The 21956-nt window shown below is 44.2% G+C and overlaps 1 protein-coding gene across 1 annotated transcript in view; it reads right to left on the reverse strand.

Moving 5' to 3' along the window:
• Window positions 1-15835: 15835 nt before the first annotated feature.
• Window positions 15836-21956, reverse strand: part of EMSY (EMSY transcriptional repressor, BRCA2 interacting) — a 52422-nt gene continuing 46301 nt past the window's right edge. The window contains 2 exon segments of the mRNA XM_073612870.1: window positions 15836-16328; window positions 19105-19269. Of these exon segments, the coding sequence (XP_073468971.1) occupies window positions 16153-16328; window positions 19105-19269 (341 nt within the window). The 3' untranslated portion in view covers window positions 15836-16152.

The raw sequence follows: 21956 nt of genomic DNA on the forward strand, positions 1-21956 counted from the left end.
AGTCAGTACACACCTGACATCATTTAAAGTGCCTCTGATAAACCCCAAATAAAGTTCAGCTGTTCTAGTAGGTCTTTCCTGATATTTTTTCAGTCGCATCCTACAGCAAAAGCCATGGTCCGCAGAGAGCTTCCAAAGCATCAGAGGGATCTCATTGTTAAAAGTTATCAGTCAGGAGAAGGGTACAAAGAACTTCCAAGGCATTAGATATACCATGGAACACAGTGAAGACAGTCATCATCAAGTGGAGAAAATATGGCACAACAGTGACATTACCAAGCACTGGACGTCCCTCCAAAATTGATGAAAAGACGAGAAGAAAACTGGTCAGGGAGGCTGCCAAGAGGCCTACAGCAACATTAAAGGAGCTGCAGGAATATCTGGCAAGTACTGGCTGTGTGGTACCTGTGACAACAATCTCCCGTATTCTTCATATGTCTGGGCTATGGAGTAGAGTGGCAAGACGGAAGCCTTTTCTTACCAAGAAAAACATCCAAACCTGGCTAAATTTAGCAAAAACACATCTGAAGTCTCCCAAAAGCATGTAGGAAAATGTGTTATGGGCTGATAAAACCAAGGTTGAACTTTTTGGCCACAATTCCAAAAGATAAGTTTGGCGCAAAAACAACACTGCACATCACCAAAAGAACACCATACCCACCGTGAAGCATGGTGGTGGCAGCATCATGCTTTGGGACTGTTTTTCTTCAGCTGGAAAAGGGGCCTTAGTCAAGGTAGAGGATATTATGAACAGTTCCAAATACCAGTCAATATTGGCACAAAACCTTCAGGCTTCTGCTAGAAAGCTGAACATGGAGAGGAACTTCATCTTTCAGCACAACAACGACCCAAAGCATACATCCAAATCAACAAAGGAATGGCTTCACCAGAAGAAGATTAAAGTTCTGGAATGGCCCAACCAGAACCCAGACCTGAATCCCATTGAAAATCTTTGGGGTGATCTGAAGAGGGTTGTGCACAGGAGATGCCCTTGCAATCTGACAGATTTGGAGGGTTTTTGCAAAGAACAAGATGGCATCTTGCCAAGTCAAGATGTGCCATGCTGATAGACTCATACCCAAAAAGACTGAGTGCTGTAATAAAATCAAAAGGTGCTTCAACAAAGTATTCGTTTGTGCACACTTACGCAACCATATTTTTTTTTTTTTTTTTTTTATTTCCCTCCACCTAAAAGATTTCAGTTTGCTGGTCAACTGAGTTGTACAGTTTATAGGTCACATTAAAAAGGTGGAAAAAGTTCTGAAATGATTTATCTTTGTCTCATTTTTTTACATCACATAAACCTGACATTTTAACAGGGGTGTGTAGACTTTTTATAGCCACTGTATATGTTAATGGAGTATGTAAAAAATACGTATATACTGTACAATGCTTGACCCCGATTTCATTTTTGTTTATTTATCAGCAAGTCCATCATCCTTTTCCTTGAAGAAGCCGAAATGGTGAAACATGTCAGAACTATAAGTGTGGTAAAAGATAATGTTCCCCGTATTTGAGGCATAGCCAATATGGTTGTACAAATGTTTTTAGCTGAATTATGTTTGAGTAAATAAAATAAACACTTAAGAAAAAAAAATGTTTGTGTTATTATTCAATTAAAGCACCTAAAAAGTTCCATATTCTCTATCCTGTTTTGAATGCATAAATAAAAGCTGATCAATGTAAACATCCCTGTAAGTGACAAATGGTTTATCTCAATTCTCTAACTGCTACATCTGCTTGTTCTGTTAAAAAACAGCAGACTTACTGGCAGGATCAATATAAAAATACTACTTACTGGCAGGATCACCAAGTGAAAATAAAAAAAGTCAGTCAGTCTAAAAAGAAAGTGAATGCAGCCATCACATCAAAGAATTGGTAAGCTGCAATATAATAAATATTTGCTTTTGGATTTAATACTGCTTTAGTTTGATTCCCACTTGCCACTACTATTGTGATCCTGATCCTCAAATCAAACAGGCACTCTATATTATTAGTACCTCCCCATTACAGAAAGGCAATAGCTTAAAGCGGAGTTCCACCGCAAAATGGAACTTCCGCAGATCGAATCGCCCCACCCGGAGCCACATTTGGCACCTTTCAGGGGGGTAGGGGGAGCGGATACTTGTCAAATCCAAGTATCTGCTCTCACTTCTGGGGAAAGATCAACGTAATCTTGTGCGGCGAACTATGCAATGTCCCGCCCCTCCCCCCCGCCTTATGGGAGACATGCGCCTTGCGCATGCGCAGTAGGAAACAGGCAGTGAAGCCGGGGGGGGGGGTTGGGGGCGATGTCCCTCAGATGTTCGGCCCCCCACCTCCTTCCTTCACCGCTGGGCCAGTTATAAAGCACAAAAAGTCGAAAGCCTTCACTGCCCGCTTCCCTTACCAGAAATGGCGGCGGCAGCACCCGAGAGCCAATCCTAAAATCGGCTGGGGTGCACAGGTAAGTGTCCCAATATTAAAACTCTGCTTTAAGGGTATTTTTTTTTTTTAACCTGTAGGTGGGCTTTAATAGCAGGGTCAAATCAGACAGTGTGTGTGTGTCTGAGTTAGAGATCATGATAGTATTGGCTTGCGGGGGGGGGGGGATCCCTTTCATTGGAATTTAGGGTGAAAAAGATACCATGCATTTCACATACAATAGACTGTACTGTGTGAGACACATTGTTGGAGAACATAGGCGTGCGCACAGGGTGTGCCAGGTGTGCCTGGGCACACCCTAATCACCCCGTGTGGTGCACATTCCCCCTGTTTTAATCCCTGATATTTCACCAAAGCTCTCCTAAAAAAAAAAAAAAAAAAAAAAAAAAAAGAAAGAGTAAAAAAAAAATAAATTAAATACTTAATAATTTAAATTAAAACAACTAATAAATACATTTTAATAAATTAAAAAAAATAAAATTGTACAAAATATAAAAAAAAAAAATACTGACACCATCCACTGCCCTACTGATATCGTCCACTGCTCTACTGACACCATCAGTTTATATGCATATATAGACACACGCATGTGTGTTTGAGCTTTGGGGTGCACACCCTAATGCAGTAGGCTGCGCACACCTATGTTGGAGAACATTATATATTTATGGTTACTATGTGTGAAGTGCTGTGGGACAAGGAGAGTAACTGGGTGTCTGCAAACCTCAAAATGTATTAAAAAAAAAAAAAAAAAAGGGGATAACAGCATTATCTCCTGAATGGGGAGCCATAAGTCTCCACTTCTAGGCTTCATTTTTCGGGTACTCTCCTGCATCTGCAATGGGACATAATCATCATTGTGTGCCTAAATCCAGAATCCTGCACTGTCGTTTTCAAATGGTGCAATGCAGACCTGTGCACCTTGGTACAGCATGTGTTTAACAAATGAAAGACACTGTGGCTTCAGTATTTATCATAACTCTAAAAGTACTCCATTTTAATAGAACATTTTTCGTTTACGCGTGTTTCTAAAATTGGCATTGGACACGCTTTTTCAAAGCACTCTGAATGCCAATCAAAGCCCCTGTCTCTAAATAAAAGGGTTACCTGACAGTCCTTGTTCACAAGTGGTGTTTGCTTTGCTTAAAAAAAAAAAAAAAAAAGGATACCCCATGTTGCTTTCTTGGTGCTTCAAAGTGTCTCCAAAGCCTCCATAGAAAGCTATGGCAAAGCTCACTTCGAGTGGTATTGGAGGTATGGGATATTCCAGAATGTACTGGGAAAACAGCAAGCGAACCAGAAAGATGTCAGCAGCAGTGTATATTCTGGAAGTGTCCGGTGCAGACGTCACATCTGGTGTGTAGTGTCCGGCGATCACCGCCGGGCTCCCACAATCACCGCCGGGCTCCCACGATTGCTGGTTACACACCAAGAACCGGGATCTGTGTGTGTAAACACACAGTTTCCGGTTCTCGGAGGGGAGAAGAGACAGATCGTCTCATACAGAGTATGAACAGCGATCTGTCATCTCCCCTACACAGTCCCCTCCCCCCTTCAGTTAGAACACAGAGAGGGAACACAGTTAACCCCTTGATCGCCCCTTAGTGTTAACCCCTTCCCTGCCAGTGACATTTTTACAGTAATCAGTGCATTTTTATAGCACTGATCGCTGTATAAATGCCAATGGTCCCAAAAACGTGTCAAAAGTGTCCGATGTGTCCGCCATAATGTCGCAGTCCCGATAAAAATCGCAGATCGCTGCCATTACTAGTAAAAATAAAATAATTAATAAAAATGCCATAAATCTATCACCTATTTTGTAGACACTATAACTTTTGCGCAAACCAATCTATATACGCTTATTGCGATTTTTTTTTTACCAAAAATATGTAGAAGAATACATATCAGCCTAAACTGAGGGGAAAAAAAAGGTTTTCTCTATTTTTGGGTAATATTATAGCAAAAAGTAAAAAATATTGTGTTTTTTTCAAAATTGTCATTCTTTTTTTGTTTATAGCGCAAAAAATAAAAAAACGCAGAGGTGATCAAATACCACCAAAAGAAACCTCTATTTGTGGGGAAAAAAAAAAAAGACGTCAATTTTGTTTGGGTGCTATGTCGCACGACCGTGCAATTGTAAGTTAAAGCGTCGCAGTGCCATATCGCAAAAAGTGCTCTGGTCAGGAAGGGGGCAAAATCTTCCGGGGCTGAAGCGGGATGTGAAGGGGTTAATATTGCTCTTGTAATGACAGGTTTGCTTTAAACAATTTAAGTGCAGCTACTTAAAATATGTACAACTCATACGGTTTCCCAGACACTACAATTGCTACTCTACATACTGGAGAGAAAGTTTACTGGTAACCCACCAGCTTGGGAATTATTCATCGCTCCAAAATCTAATTAAATGTGTGACTTGCGTGGAATCCTCCATTTTTACGTGACCACAGATCCCACAACAGTAATTGGAAACATAACTATGGGGGAGAAGAGACCGCAGGAATGGAACCTGTGAGAAGGACACTAACCTCACCGAGATGAGTTACTGGAATTATGCAGAACATATGGGGGAGGGTAGACTGGTGTAATCAGCTTAGATATTAAATGTGAAAAAACAAGGCCACACACACACACCACTGTAATTTACAAAGAGAACCTGTCATATTTTGGGGCACCTTTTGATCGCCCCAAGTTCATAAAATGCTCAAAAAAAGAAAAAAAAAAAAAAACACACTATAAAAGACAAAAGTTTGTGGACACTGCTCCACGTATTATGTTCAATGAAGGGTACTGCTAATGCTACATCATTCAAAGACTAGGTTCTAGGGACTAGGTTCACATATATGTGTGAGCATGGCAGCCCATTCATTTCAATAGGTTACTGTGCCTGTGTTTCCTGCACCTCATTAAAAATGCAGCTGCAAACCCATCTCAATATCACAGAAACCAAAAACAGAATTACCAGGGCCAAGATACACGCCAAGGTTATGGCAGTCCTATCGGATAGGGTGAGAAAGTACTAGCAACTGTGGAAACCATCGGTGGACCACTATCCACCAGCTGACTTTACGTTGCAGTCCCCTTGACTTACACCTGGCCTGGCGCATGTCTTATAAGCTTGTACATTGAAATCATATCCCCTCTCAAGCGTCTCTTCTCCAGAGAGAATAAGTTCAGTACTCGCAACCTTTCCTGTTAACCAATGTCCTCCAGACCCTTTATTAGCTTTGTTGCCCTTCTTTGTACTCGGTCCATTTCCAGTACATCCTTCCTGAGGACTGGAGCCCAGAACTGGACAGTATACTCCAGGTGCGGCCGGACCAGAGTCTTGTAGAGCGGGAGAATAAAGATTTTATCTCTGGAGTTTATCCCCTTTTTAATGCATGCCAATATTCTGTTTGCTTTGTTAGCAGCAGCTTGGCATTGCTTGGTGCTGCGTCCTTATGGCTTGTAACCATATGACTCTGTTGGGCATCAGTAATTGTCCTTGCTAATTCAAGAAATGTTGTGTTTATATTGTATACTGACTGGCGTTCACTACCTACTTTCACCTCTGGGACTGCGCCCCTGTTGCTTCGATGTGACATTGTGCATTCTCCTTTCTTTTTGAAAAACTTAACCTGTGACTGTAATCTTTGTACCTGTTTTTTGCACCCTACGATTTCCATGTGACCAAAACCGCAATGCATTTTTAGGTGCCATTAAAAAGTTAATGGCCCCCTCCATGTTTTCTTTACAGCTCCGTGTTTTGTGCGCGCGACTGTAGGAATGAGTGCGATTTGCACTCACTCCTGCATCTCCATATATGTGAACCTAGCCTTGGACAATTGTAGCTTCCCCAACCTTGTGGCAACAGTTCGGGGGAAGGTCCTTTTCTTTTACAGTATGACTGTGCCCCAGCTCCACACCGCCAATGTCTATTACCTGGTTTGTTTGCTGTAAAAGAATGCGAGTCCTGACCTCAACCCTACTGAACACCTTTGGGGTGAGCTGGAGCCAGGTCTTCTCAAACATCAGTACCTGACCTCAATAATTCCCAGTCACACTCCAAAATCTTGTGGAAAGTCTTCCCAGAAGAAAGGAGACTTAAGGGTCCGTTCACTTTTTCAGAAAAAAAAAAGCGAACACGCTATATCCTCCCCACCCCCCTCCCTGTATATAGCCCTGTCAGTGATGAGCTGTGGCACATAATAATAGTCAAAATACTCTGAAAATCTGGAGAAATCCCCGTGTGCAAGGGACAAGGCTGAAATACAATATTGGATGCTGGTGAATTTTGGGCCCTCAGATGGCGCTGCATTAAAAACGGGCATGATTCTTTGATAGACATCATTGCATGGGCTCAGGAATACTTCCAAAAATCACTGTCTGAACACAGTTCACTGTGCCATCCAAAAATGCAAGGCACATCAAGCTCCATCATGCAAAGAAGCCATATCTGAACAGGATCCAGAAACACTGCCGTCTTCTCTAGGTCAAAGCTCATTTAAAATGGTCTGCTGCAAAGTGGAAAACTGTTCTATGGACAGACGAAACAAAATTTGCCATTCTTTTTGGCAACCATGGGTGTCGACTTCTCCAGACTAAGGAAGGGATGGACCAGCCAACTTATAGACGGCGCTTAGTTCAAAAGCCTGTATTTTTGATGGTATGGGGGGGGGGGGGGGGGGGGTACATTAGTGCATTTGAAATAGGTAGCTTCCACATCTAGAAAGGCTCCATCAGTGTCGAAAGATATATCCAGGTTATAGAGCAGCATATGCTCCCATCCAGATGACTTATTTTTTTCAGGGAAGACCTTGTATATTTCAGCAGGACAATGCTAAACTGCATACATCTATGACAACAGCATGGCTTCCTAGTAGAAGAGTCCAGCCGCTGAACTGGCCTGCACCCTCCCCCCCATCAAAGCTATCAGTGCCCACACAGCTGGTGGAGTGGTCCAGAGATCTGAAATCTCCACTTATCTTCTGTAGGGCTTCCAGGATACATCTGTGCAATTCAGACTGGTCAAAGCAGTCATGTGAAACTCTACCAAAAGAAGGGTGAAGAAGAGCAGGCATTTCCAAACCCTAGAGAGCTCCATCAGCTTTGATGTGGGAAGAGTGTAGGTTCACCTTTTCATTTTTTCTGAGAAGGTGAACTTACACTTTAAGCCCTGATTCACACTGAATGCAGCTTTGAAATCGTGAGACTTCTTTTAAAATTAGGCTGTGACTTGTCATGCGATTTGACCTGTTAAAACGCATTACAAGTTGTACTGGTGTGAACAAGGACTAAAGCCACAAAGAGAGCAACTCCATACTAATGCCTAATACTAATGTCAAACAAGCTCATATATGTTGGATGGTCAGGTGTCCCTTTGGCCATATGTCCTTTATGACCTTTGGCCATAAGGCTCAGTCCACACAGCCGCGACTTGCGATCTGACTTGTGAGTCGTGCGACATTCGAAATCCCATGTTAGTCAATATAAGACCTTAATTAGCACTACTGACGTTGCTCCGACTTTAGAAAAAGGTTTCTGTACTACTTCAAGGTGACTTTTATCCGACTTGTGCCCATAGACTTTAATGGAAGTCGCCTCCAAGGCGGATCCTCATCTTAATTGATGTGATTTGGATCTGACATTACAAGAAGATTACACAGGCATTCCCTGAAGTTTTAGGTTTATTACTAAACCATTATCGCGGTAATAGGGCCTTTTTTGGTCCTACTGCGTTTAACTTGCTAACATTTTAATTAAGTGTGTTGCCTAACGTTTAATGTTTTTTAACTATCCAAATAAAGTGAATTACCCAACCTCCGGCAACTCCGCCAATTAATGATTGACTATTAGATAGCTTTGCTTTAGTAACCCCTTACCCAGACACTAGTACTGGGTGCTCTTTGTTTTTTTCGCATTATTATGGTTACAGCATCAGTTTATTATGAACTTTGTGGTCACCCAAATTTGACCACTCCTTAATGCTCCTTGTTCCTTTTCCCTTTACCCTTCCCCTGGTTTAATTTATTCCCTGAAGTTGCTTCAAAGTCTCGCTGAATTTGCGCCGAAGTCGCCTGGCAAAGTAGCACTGTAAGTCGCGTGACTTTCAGGTTGCAACAGTGTGAACCGAGCCTTAAAGGGGTTTGTGAAGTCAGAAGGTTTTTTTATCTTAATGCGATGTCCATGGGTGCCTTGGCCAATCTGGGACTCTCCCTCCTGATTGGCTAAAACACAGCAGCGGCGCCACTGGCTCCCGCTGCTGTCATTCAAAGTCATTCAGCCAATGGGGAGAGAAAGGGGATGGGGCCGGGTCACAACGCCATGTCTGAATGGGCACAGAGATGTGGCTCAGCTAGGGTGTCCCCATAGCAAGCTGCTTGCTGTGGGGGGGGGCACTGAACAGGAGGGAGGGGCCAGGCCAGGAGGATAGAAGAGGGACCAGAGAAGAGGAGGAGGATCTGGGCTGCTCTGTGCAAATTCACTGCACAGAGCAGGCAAGAATAACATTTTTATTAAAAAAAATAACTTTACAATCACTTATCCTTCTATAGGGAACAGCTGCTCTTGTTCTCCGCAACGAGTCTGGCCTAAAAGGTCAATATCTTGTCATTTTGTTCTATTACGGTCTTGCCTCGTCCTTCCTGATGCAACCTACCGTGTAATACAACTGGTAAGATAATGCGGTGCTCAGTGTTAGACCCTGTTCCTTTCCTGCCTTGGTTTAATACAGGTGCACTTGCTGAAAGAAGTGTCAAGAAAGGGAAAAAGCACCAGTTAAAAGTCTGAAGTTCTAGGATTCTTTTTCTGAAAATGTTTAAAAAACACAAAACAAAAAATTGTACATTTGTTTTTACCAGCTCAAAAGTGCTCAAAGTAAAATAAAAGCAGGTGCCATCACTCTTTACTATATCATATGCAACAACAGGGCCAAAAAAAAAAAAAAAAAAAAAAGTGTAGAAAAAAGGGATTTCTGAGTGGGGATCTTTATAGCACCCGGTGGATGACCGTTCCCTTTTAAAAGAAAAGTATTCTTTCACCAACTGTGTGCCACGTCTCTATCGGCTGGAAGATTGTGGTAGGGCATGGAGGCACATGACACGCTAAGACAGATGTATCACTACACGTCATTCCTCGTAGGACATCTGCTAGCGTATATAGTCACTCTTAGCCCAACGCCAGGCAAAAAAAATAACCCTTACAATGGGGCTGTGCCCATATTGCAAGGGTTAATGAATCATTTATGGCCAAGGGGAAAAATGAAAAGATTTACTTACCTGATCCTCCACTCCTCCCTGCAATGTCTGCATCCCTACATGCCAGCGGTAAAGGGTCCTGACATCATCAAGACCAGAGCACGGTCTATTGCACTGCACGTGAAGATGTCGAGGGACAGTCCACCTCTGGATCTGGGGGAGAGGGGGCCGGGGGGAGGGGGGGTATGGTGGCGCCCCTTTCCCGGGGGAGCGGAATATCTGGTAAATAAAACGGTTTCTCCTCTCCCCTAGACACAAAACAAGCCATTAACCCTTGTAGTGCTTGCACAGCCCCACTGCAGGGGAGAAGATCTTATTTGCTCGGAGTTGGAACTTAAAATTAAACAAAAAAGTTACAAGCAACGACCCATGGCACAGGAAATGAACGAAAAAAAGAATGAACGAACAAACAGGTGGAGTAGTGAGATGAATAAAATGAGAACATGAAATGAGTCTTTGACTTCTTTCCCCCCATAGCCAAGTCCTATTCTCTCGGACTCTGAGCTGCAACAAGCTGGCTCATGTTTCTAAAGGCAACTTCTATGGTTCTGTTTTACATTTTTAATAGGCCAATTACAAAATTAAGGCTTTCCTTTTTTACATTTCCTTTCTTTTTTTTTTTTTTTATAGACATACTTTACACTTTACATTTGCAGCCAGCAATAGCTTTCTGGAGCTGTCCATTTAAAGCAGAACTCCAGGAAAAATGTATTTTAGGAACAGCACAAGTCATTTACCTTACCTCTAGCAATTATCCTTTACTTGGATGGCTGCTGTTTGCTGAACCAATCCGATATTCATTTATGCCAGGTACTGCTCTTCTTGTGGCACTGTGACTGAGCGTTCTATCTCCCATACACTTAGGCCTCATGTACGCTGCTGCTGGTAAACGGACGTTTAGGAGCAGTCGGGCGTTTGTTTTTTTTTTCAGCTGCCACTGAACTCTTCCCCAATGTACACAGGGTTGTTTAGAGCCCTTTCACACTGGGGCGTTGGCTAAAACAGTCGTTTTAGCTGTGCTTTTTACCCCCGCTAGCGGCCAAAAAAGGGTTCAAATCGCTGCTTTGCCGGTGCTGCCCGTTGATTTCATTGGGCAGGGACGCTTTAGGAGCGGTGTATACACCGCTCCTACAGCACCTCAAAGATGCTGCTTGCAGGACTTTTTTTAGCGCCCTGCCAGCGCACCGCTCCAGTGTGAAAGCACTCGGGCTTTCACACTGGAGTGACAGGCGCTATTTTTAGCGCTATATCGCCCGTAAAGCACCTCAGTGTAAAAGTAGACTACTAGTCCTTTCTAGGCAGTTGCGTTTAGAAGCAAAAAAAAATAAATAAATAAATAAAAGTGTTCAGGACGGATGTTCAGAGGCACTTTGAAACGGCAAATGCTGTAACAGCTTGTAAACGTGTTTAAACGCGGTAACTCGCGTTAAGCCGCGCTTCATTTACAGGCGTTTTTAATAGAGATACTTTTTTTTACATTTTTTTCAAATAGTCCAAAATGTTTTAAAAACGCTCCTAAAAGCAAAACGCGGCTAAACTCGGCATGTAATCGCGGCAAAACAGACGTTTTTAAACGTCGTTTACCAACTGTCAATATAAATTCAGAGGAGGTTTTAAAACTTCCCGTGTACATTAAGCCTAAGGGCTAGTTTACACCTGCTTCAAAACAAGGCTTCGGACAGGCTTTATTAAAGCTCTCTGAACACCAGTCAAAGCCCCTGTCACTAATTAAAATGGTTAGCTTACAGTCCTGTTTACACCTTGCTTTTGCTTGGTGCTTCTGTGGGGCTTCGATGAGGCTTCCATTGAGGCGTTGGTGGGGCTTCAAGCGAGCTTTGCCATAGACTTCTATGGAGGCTTTGAAGACGCTTTAAAGCGCAACTAAAGCCACATGGGGTATAGTCCTATTTGCTCCTCCTGCGGCTAATTAAAACAGCAGCTCCCTTCTTTGTGGACATTATGGATGGATAATCCATTTCGCCTCCTTATGCTTAGTTTGGACTTCTGTTCCTCTATTTGAGGAATAATCTTTTTTGGATCAGTGTCTGCATAACTAAATTTGGAAATTGGTGTGGCAGCATACATCTCCTGAGGAAGCCGTTTAAATGGCGAAACATGTTGGGATTGCTGCAACATGACGAGTAATTGTAACCTAAATTTTTTTTTATGTAGATACTAAATATGAAATGATCCAATCTGTTTTGACATGTATCAATAAATTGCTGCTGACAGCATTTTTACTGTATCCACAGATGTACCAAACGGATGTACCAAAAGGATGTACCAAAATTCATCCATTATTTTATCCTTTGAAAAAAGTGACTGAACAGCTGAAACGAATAATCCGCATGTATAAGGCTGTGGCCACGTTAGGGCTAAAGCTGCGCCCGTTTTAGCGGCGCTTTTTGGCCACTAGCGGGGCACTTTTAACACCATAGAAGGGGTTAAAAGCGCCCGTGTTGCAGCGCTTCCGAAGCACTGGCCATTCATTACAATGGGCAGGGCGTTTTGGGAGCACTAAATACAGGAATCCCAAACCACCCCAAAGATGCTGCTCGCAGGACTTTTCGGAACGTCCCGCAAGCGCACCGCCGCACTGTGAAAAGTCACACTGGTATGAATGGGAGGTGCTTTTCAGGAGCTTAGCAAAGGCTATTTCCAGCGCTAAAGTGCTTGAAAAACGTCCCAATGTGAAAGGGGTCTAAAAGATAAATGTTTTCTCCCCATTTCCATCATTCACAAAAAGTTCTGTATTCTTTTCACTGAATGTTAGGTGTTCTATGAATGGATAAGGGGAGATCCTGTTTACCCGCCTCTCTTCTGCACTCGCTCATTCACAGAATGCCTTGCACTCAGTGTAAAACAATACTGTACAAGGCTTCTTGTAAATGGACAAGGGAAAGCGAATGTAAACAAGAGCTTTCATTGTATGAGAGGCGTAACTCTCAGTTGAAGTAACATCCAGCATGAATGAATATAGGATTTGTACAGTAAACAGAAGCCATCCAAGCATTGGATAATCATTAGAGACAACTTAAATGACTTGTGCCGTTTCCGAAAAATCTTTAATACAGTCTTGCGTGGTATTAGTAACACAGTAAATACACACACACCCATTACAAGAATGATTACTAACATTTATGCACGGCCAAAACTTTTAAGTTTTAAATAGAGAAGGGAATGGTGGTTATAACCCCCATCAGGTTTTAGTGATCAGACCTGCTGAAGAAATTTCCATTCAGTTCCTGTCCTGGAGAAGCAACAAGGAATGAGAGAACATCGCTAACAGTGAGGGGAATTACCATCTTAGGCCCCTTTCACATGGAATGGATGCAATCGGATCGCCTGCTTAGTGGAGGAACTCTCCGCTGATCCCTGCTGAGCAAGCAGACGACGGGTCCATGTCCAATCTGTTATGCAGAGCAGACACAGATACAGCCCGCTCTCCTTTATGGGGCATTTGGATGGAAACGGATTGTATGTCCGTTTCCATCTGATGGTCAGCTGATCCGCTGGACGGTTGGTGAACGTATCCCCATCTGTCTGTTTTTAGCAAATTTTATCAGATCTGATGCCAGTGGACACGAGTCCATTAACGTCTGCCACCCCATCGAGAACAATGGGTGGTCTGAAAGAAGGACAGGCGGACCCCATCGGTCTGCTGGTGTGAAAGGGGCCTTAGACAACTGTCCTGGTGACAATTCTAAAATGTAGAATCTCCTTTCTCAGTGACAAAGGTCCCCAGCAAAAGTACAAAGGAACAACTGTCCCTTTGGGAATGCAGACAACAATAAAGACCTGGCAGAGGGTCTAACCCTTCCCTACTCTATCCAAACTAAGCTTTAAAGAAAAGTCCCCCTTTGTGAACATGTTACATGTTCCACCCATTTTACATGTAGTTGCTTACCTAATCCCCCCCCCCCCCCGTGACAGCAGGCCAGGGATCGTCTCCATACATCCGCTGCCAGCATTTAAAAAAAACAAAAACAAGCGTGGCTTCATTCATTCTCAGAGTTCTGTGAATGAACTACAAATACCGACTGCCTTTGCGGCTGATGGCTTGTAGTTCCCAATGAACTACCAGGAGGCTGTTGAGCTCTCTAATTAGCTCATTGAGTCTTCCTGTCATTGTGTAACTGCCTGCATGAGGTACAAGCCCACAGCTTACACTGGCAGTCTGCAGGAGCCCTGCACTGCTAAAGGAGAAAAGGGGAAAGAAGAAAAAGAAAAAAAAAAGAAGGAAACGGTGGAAAAGAATAAAAAGGTGGAAAAAAAAAAATGTAAAAAGGAGGAAACGGTGGAAAAAAAGAAAAAGGAGGAAACGGTGGAAAAGGAGGAAACAGTGGAAAAAAAGAAAAAAGGAGGAAATGGTGGAAAAAAGGAAAAACGAAGAAAAGGACGATGAAGATGACGAAGAAGGCGAAGAAGACAAAGAAGACAAAGAAGACAAAGAAGACAAAGAAGGCGAAGAAGGCGAAGAAGGCGAAGAAGGCGAAGAAGACGAAGAAGACGAAGAAGACGAAGAAGACGAAGAAGACGAAGAAGACGAAGAAGACGAAGAAGCACATGGAGGCTACCATTGCCAAACTCTTTTCATAAAATTTAGGCTGTCAAGCCCAACCTCTGCCTTCAATACTTTGAGTCGGTGACCTGGAACAAGTATAAAGATACCGATAAGGACTTTTGTCTTTTTCCCTGACATTCATAGTGGTAAGCGACTCAAAATATTGATTTAAGAGGGTCAGGAAAACAGCAATGCAATTTTTATTTTTAGAAGTAACGGCAACCCCCACCTCTCTTTCAGGACAGGGATACCTTTAGGCTAAGTTTATACAAAGCCCGTTAAAGGCTATGTTCATCTTTTGAATAAAAAATATTCAATACACATTTTTTTGCAGGTAAAAAAAAAAAAGTGCATTTACCTTTTTTTTTTTCCTAAGGAGCCTGCAGAGCATTGCACCCTCGATCAGCAGATCGCAAGTGCAATGTCAAGCTCCTGCAGACTCCCAGGGTAGTGGTCAGCCGTATTTCCTGTACGGGCAGGCAGTTACTTGAGACCTGGAAGATCAATGAACTATGGGGATGCTCACTAGCACTCATTAAGTTCATTAAGAAATACAAGCCATCAGCTGCAATGGTTGTACCTGTACTTGTAGTCTATTAATTTACAGGAAACTGTGAATGAACGATGCGCCTGTGTGGGCGGAGCCCCGCGCGGTAGCACGGTTTTCAAATTGTGACAGCAGGAGAAAGATTGCTGTCACAGGGAGGAGGGGTGAGGCAGGAGACGCTGCAGATACTGAAACAGGTTACATGTGCCAACCTAAAGACAGGTGGGAACATGTAACCTGTTCCAAAGGTGAACTTTGCCTTTAAACGCACATTACTTTGCACGTTAATGTGTTCTGCGTTAGGGGAGCCCATTCATTCACTCTCACACAATGCACAAACATGAACCATCTGGCAGCGCATGAATGGAGCCTAAATCTAAAATTCCAAGCAGAAAAAAATTAAAGAAGAGCTCTTGCCCCCCCCCCCCAAAAAAAAACGAAGTCAGAAGCTACAAATACTGGATAATGAAAGGACACTGGGAACCAGTGCTGTCCTCACCCAAGCCGATTCTTCAATCGGCTTTGGGTCACGGCACACACATCTTAACGGGGATCTCCAGGCGACCCCAAAAAAAAAATTAAAAGTCAGCAGTTACAAATACTGCAGCTGTTGACTTTTAAATGTAAGGACACTGTCCAGGGATCCAGCAATGTCCTCACCCAAGCCGATTTTTTTAATTGGCTTCGGATGCATGCACTGGCATCTCTAGTAAGGGAAACAGTAAATGAACATGAGTGAGCTGCACTGCGCTTTGTGAATGGTCCTGTATTCTTCTGGGACATGTGCTGGGTCCCAGAAGACTGCAGGGGAAGGAGGGGGGGGGGGGGGGGGGCCGAACTTTCAGTTTAGATCACCAAAGTGGGAATCTGTCAAGACCAGGTAACCGGTCAATCCCCTCCCCACAAAAAAAAGTGCCAAATGTGGTGGGGGATTCAACCAAGTGGAACTTCCCTTTTGGTTGCTTTGTGAATGGTCCCGCAGTCTTCTGGGACCTCTGATGTGTCCCAGAAAGCTGCAGGGCAAGGAGGTCATCTGAACTTCCATTCAGATGGCTGCAACAAATCAAGAGGGAGGTCTAACTCTAGTAGCCAATTAGGCTCAGTTCTCATTCGCAGTGCAAAAAGTGACCATGTAGAACGGGGGAGAAGGAGTAGAGGGATGACCCTACGCTGTTACGCTGCTGTTGCAGTGGAGGCCAAGATCTGGTTATACGGTCTGCAACCATGCCTAGATCACAAAACTAACCAAACGGAATTAGATATTCCATGGCATTTAATGCAGCTGCTTGCTTAGTGTTAAGCATTAAACCACTTTTTTTTTCTTACACAATTTTATCGTCACAGTAATGGCCGACTAACTCCCATCCCTTCCACTCTTGTACAGCTTACTCATTTATATTGCCCCTACCTGTAGATAAGTATTCTGCAACCAACTCTGACTCCACCACGGAAAAGGAAGGACTTTCAGTCTGACGTTTATCAGGGGCCATCTGGAAAGGAACAGCCATCTGACTGAGGTCAATGGTCAGCTGCCGGGGCTTAGTGTCCACTTTCTCTTTCACTGGAGAACAAAAGGGCAATTATAAAACAGATGCCATTGGCTGACCGGGGATACTAAATGTGACCACAGACTTATCAGCCGATCTGGTCAATTAAGGTCGTAACTGGGAAACAATCGTGTGTTTAAGGGCAGTATGTGGTCTATGTAGACACCCCCTGGCTGATCAATCACAAAGAAGAAATTTAAAAAGGGAAGTATAGCCTTAGTTTTTTTGGCCATAATGTCTCTTCTACAAGGCTGACTGTTGCAGGAAGTTTAACATTTGGAATATCTGAATTATGATCTCCACTTTGCGCACCTATAATGGATAACCTTGACTTCGGTTCTGAATTGGATCAGAGGAGCACAATGACTTTTTGTTCTGTGACCCAGATTTAGCTTCTAGAGGGCAATCAGCTGACGGCACAGCAGCTCCATGCTCAGAAAGCATCCTGACAATATTGTCAGGATCCAACCCTCTGCCTGATTAACAGCAAGCTCCCACCTTTCAGCACGGGGATGAGAGCTGGAGGTAGCCACTCCTGATTTCTGCCAGTGCCACAGTGAGTGCTGGAGGGGCAGAGCAGAGAGCAGTGACTAATGTCACGTACACACGAGCGGACTGGTCCAACGGACCAAGTCCTGCGGACAATTCGACTGTGTGTGGGCTTCATCGGACCTGCAGCTGACTTTTTCAGTCGAAAATCTGATGGACTTTAGATTTGGAACATGTTTCAAATCTTTACGTCGGAACTCTGCCGGACCCAGTTCCTATCGAAAATTCTGCTCGTCTGTATGCTAGTCCGACGGACGAAAACTGACACTAGGGCAGCTATTGGCTACTGGCTATCAACTTCATTTTAGTCCGGTCGTACGTCATCACGTACGAATCCGTCGGACTTTGGTGTGATCGTGTGTAGGCAAGTCTGTTCGTTGGGAAAGTCCGTTGGAAGTCCGCCGAAAGTCCGTTGGATAGTCCGTCGGACCAGCCCGGTCAAAAAATCCGTTCGTGTGTACACGGCATGACAGTCAGTTCTTTCTGCCTGGAGCAGACTGAGAACTGAGTAGTCATGTGATTGCACAGATCTCGGTCTCAGAGCCGATATGGGAAAGATTCTGCAGCCACCCCATACTTCTCCTTTAAAAGTGGTTCAAAAAAGGCAGAAGGGTTTTTTTTTTTTAAATCTTAATGCATTCTATGCATCAAGATAAAAAAAAAAAAAAAAAAACACACACACACACACCTTATGTGTACAGCAAACTCCCTAATACTTATCTGAGCCCGATCTCGATCCATCGATGTTGCGCGAAAGTCTCGGCTGTCCGGGACTCTCCCTCCTCAATGGAAAAAAAGAGAAAAAAACTCACCCAAGCTCAACCGCTATATAGTATAGTTGGTGTGTAGAGTAGAGTGGTTGGTGCTCTGGCTAATTAAGCTCACAAAAGATCCATAGGAAGCACAGGCCAGCAACTAGACAGCTTCTCCATAGAAAATATTTAAGCAATAACATTATCCAAAAATACTGACGCGTTTCAGCCTTAGGACTTCAAATGGCTTTTGATGAAGGCCGAAACGCATCAGAATTTTTGTATGATGTTATTGCTGTAATGCTTAAATAGATATTTTCTATGGAGAAGCTGTCGAGTTGCCGGCCTGTACTTTCTATGGATCTCCCTCCTCAATGGCTGACACAGCAGCGGGGCGCCATTGGCTCCTGCTGCTGTCAAAGTCAGTGAGCCAATGAGGAAAGAGAGGGGGTGGATTAGAGCCATAGCTGTGTCTGAATGCACGCACAGAGCAGCGGCTTGGCTCGGGTGTGCTCATAGCAAGCTGCTTGCTGTGGGGGCACATGACAGGAGGGAGGGGCCAGGAGCACCGGCGATGGACCCGAGAAGAGGAGGATCCAGGCTGCTCTGTGCAAAACCATTACACAGAGCAGGCAAGTATACCAGGTTTGTTATTTTTAAACTAAAACAAAACAAGGACTTTAGTACCACAAAAACGTATTCTCTAGTTGCAAATAGCGCGGTGAAGGGAACCTCTGTCATGTTTTTCCTGCCAGCTGTATCCCCAACGTAGACCTTACCCATCACTTCCAATCCTGGTAACAGCAGGAGAAAGCAATAGAAATGGAAAGAAATGGAAAAATCTAAAAAAAAAAAAACAAATTCTATGGCTGTCACTGGGACAGGACCTGTACAAAGTGGACATCTGAACCCAGTAGGTGTTTTTCCCTCACTTTGCTGAAAATTTCCACTCACTTCCTGTCGTGTTCCCAGGTGAGGAAGTTATTGGAAATCTCCTCAGCAGGGACACACAAAGCAATAAAAAAAACGTCACAAAGGTTCCAACTCTTCCCTACTCTATCCAGCCGATCATGGTTACTACTCTGAGATTATGCTAAATGTTGGGGGGGGGGGGGTCTGAAAGTTATCTGAGTGTTAGAAGGGCCCAGAAGTTATATATGTTGCGTTTTACGCATGCCTGGACATTGCTATGTACTAGATTACATTTTATATGTTTCTAATCTCAGGATAAAGCTGTTCCATTTACTTGTGACGAGTTGGATCTGGGAAACCATTAACACAAATATAAATGGGGGTGACACCAACAACCATGTAATGTGTTCCTATCCCTTACAGGAACAAGGTGGGCTAAGTAATGAGGTGAAATGTGGCTTATAGAAAACAGACACTTACAGGGAGACGATGAATGGGTCTTGGATGTTAGCACTTCATCACATGGATGAAAGAAAGCCCATATATTATTAGACACCTCTTGTGTTTTGGTACTCACTGCTGGTCTGCTGCAGCTCCATCAGAGCCTTGATGGTGGAGGTGGCAGACTGGGACTCTCCTGCGATATCTTGGTAGATTATTGTAGGAGTGGTGTCCATCGCTATTTCATGCTCCGACCACTCCTGACCGCGAGATGCGATGACGTGGACTACAGGCTGGGAATCTTGTGAAACAAAGAATTGTTTTTATTTTTTTACACTGTTAAAAAGGTGTTCGAAATATAAAAGTTCACTTTTCCTGGTAGAAACAGGGAAGCTGCTATAGCCAACTTATTAAGTGGTTGTTAAAGTGGAAGTAAAAGTTGATTGCAAACAAATGGCTGACAGGCGGGGTACCAATGGCAGAAGAGACCCTATTGGTCTCTTTTGCCATAAATGCATTCTTATGCCTGTCAGATGTCATGTTCACTGAGCTGCGCATGCGCAGTTCAGCAAACATTTGCGGCCTCTGATCCGTGGCGATTTGACTCCCGCGTGCCAGCGCAGGAGTGACGTCATCGCAGCCGGGCCTATCAAATGGCTGAAGGTCATTCCTTGGAGGAAGACCGGGTGAAGATGGAAGAGATTGGGGCCTGACGGATCAATCCCACCGCAGCACTGGAGTACACCATATGACAGGTAAGTCTGCCATACTAGCATATTATTGCATAACCCACCTGGGGGGCTCTAAAACAAATGTTATAGCGAACTTAACTTCCGCTTAAAAGAGAAGTATGAGTTTGGGGCTTTTTCCTCCATCGTACTTACCTAGGTGGATGCAGCATCGGATCGATGCTGCAACTGTCCCCTGGTGCCTCTGAAATGAGAACCAAGCGATCAAACATCACCGATCGCTCGGTTCTCACAGCTCCATGAGTAGAGAGCTGCTGACTGTAAATCAGCATCTTTACGCTCTGCTCGTCCTCACTCACTGGAGTGCTGAGCTGTGGAGGAGGCGGAGCAGCTGTCTTGGGCACTCAGCGGCTCGCTGAGAGGCTGAGATGGGTGTCGGTCCAGGTACCTGGCGGATCCCGACTTCCATTGTCGGGATGACGCGGTGCCTGGACTGATTTCTGTGACGTCAGCACAGAGCAGACTTCAGCCCGCTCTCTGTTGAAAGCGGGTCACAGGAGTGCAAAATGGATTGCACTCCTGTGACACATAGGAGAAGTCCAACCAAACAACCCTTCCATATACCCAGTGAAGTGACTGGTCTCAGGTCATACACAGAGATTAAACAAATCCTCCTACATAAGTTGTACCTGTTTATCTGCCATATTCTCTACATCCAAAGTGCTGAATTTATAAACCTTGTCTGCAGTTCAGAAAAAAAGGGGGCAGAGAGCTGAAGTTACACTCTGCAGATCTCAGTGAGGAGAGCTCTGAGGGCCAATTGGAGGGAAGGGACACACCCCCTTTACACAGTACACAGAAACAGAACCAAGGCTATTAGCTGGAGGTTCCTCCCATGTCACCATTTTTCTCTTGGTGTCAGGGAAACTTGTCAGAAGTGACTCAAGCTGATAGCAAAAGAAGGAGGTAGCTAAATGACATTTAGTGCTCTGGATAGAGACAATTTCACACTATAGAGGGATATGCTTTGTACAGATTTCATGTCTGAGGTTTACAACCACTTTAAATAGCAAATTTCAGGAATCTCATCCTTCTCCTTCATTTACTACTTCGCTAGTCACTGACCTGGAACAAGCATATGCATATCAGGCAGAGTGGATGAGAAGCATGAAGAATGCACTGCCAATCAATTCTGCAGTGGCTGCCCCTAGATTTCAATCCTGACAGGTAGTCTGTAAATTAATCTAACAGTATGACTCAATAGGGTCCAACATGCCCCCTTGAGGCAGACCTATAGCTCTGCAGTTAGCAAAGCTCATGCTCTCTACTGATTGGAAAGCTGTGGCTGCAACTCAGTAAGGGGCATATTGGACCTGGGTAGAGAGACCACTGCTTCCTGACAGATAGCAGGGGGACTTCTCTGTACCCCCCCAGCAGGGGACAGACAAACTCAAGATGTGGATGATTTTTACAGGAAAAGCTAACTTTTTTAATGCATCTGAAATAAATTTTTCCTTTAACCAGAAAGTTCATTTGGGCTTTAAGATATAGTAGTTCAATTTTTGTGTAAGCCTAAGACTCCTTTCACACTGGGGCGGGTTTCAGGCGTTTTAGCGCTGGAAATAGCCCTGCTAAGCTCCTAAAAACCACCTCCCATTCATTCGTGTGACTTTTCACACTTGGGTGGTGTGCTAGCGGGACGTTCCGAAAAGTCCTACAAGCAGCATCTTTGGGGCGGGTTAGGATCGCTGTATTTAAAGCTCCCAAAACGCCCGTGCCCATTGAAATGAATGGGCAGCAACGCAACACGGGAGATTTAATCCCCTCTTTGGTGTTAAAAGCGCCCGCTAAGGGCAGAAAAGCGCCGCTTAACCACTTGTCGACCAGCCACTGCAGTTTTAATGCACTGGGCGAAACGACATTATGTTACGTAGCTTCGACCTGTGGCCACTAGGGGCGCACCCCCGCTGCTCGCCCCCAGAGCCGATGCCAGTGCCTGGCGGGCGCGATGACTGAGCCGATGACTGACCGAGATCGCTCTTGACACACCGAGAACCAGGATCTGTGTGTGTAAACACACAGATCCCGGTTCTCCGAGGGGAGAAGAGACTGATCGTGTGTTCATACAAAGTATGAACAGCGATCTGTCATCTCCCCTAGACCAGTGATGGTGAACCTTGGCACTCCAGATGTTTTGGAACTACATTTCCCATGATGCTCATGCACTCTGCAATGTAGCTGAGCATCATGGGAAATGTAGTTCCAAAAGATCTGGGGTGCCAAGGTTCACCATCACTGC

Source organism: Aquarana catesbeiana, linkage group LG02, assembly GCF_042186555.1.
Source record: "Aquarana catesbeiana isolate 2022-GZ linkage group LG02, ASM4218655v1, whole genome shotgun sequence".
Lineage (NCBI taxonomy): Eukaryota > Metazoa > Chordata > Amphibia > Anura > Ranidae > Aquarana > Aquarana catesbeiana.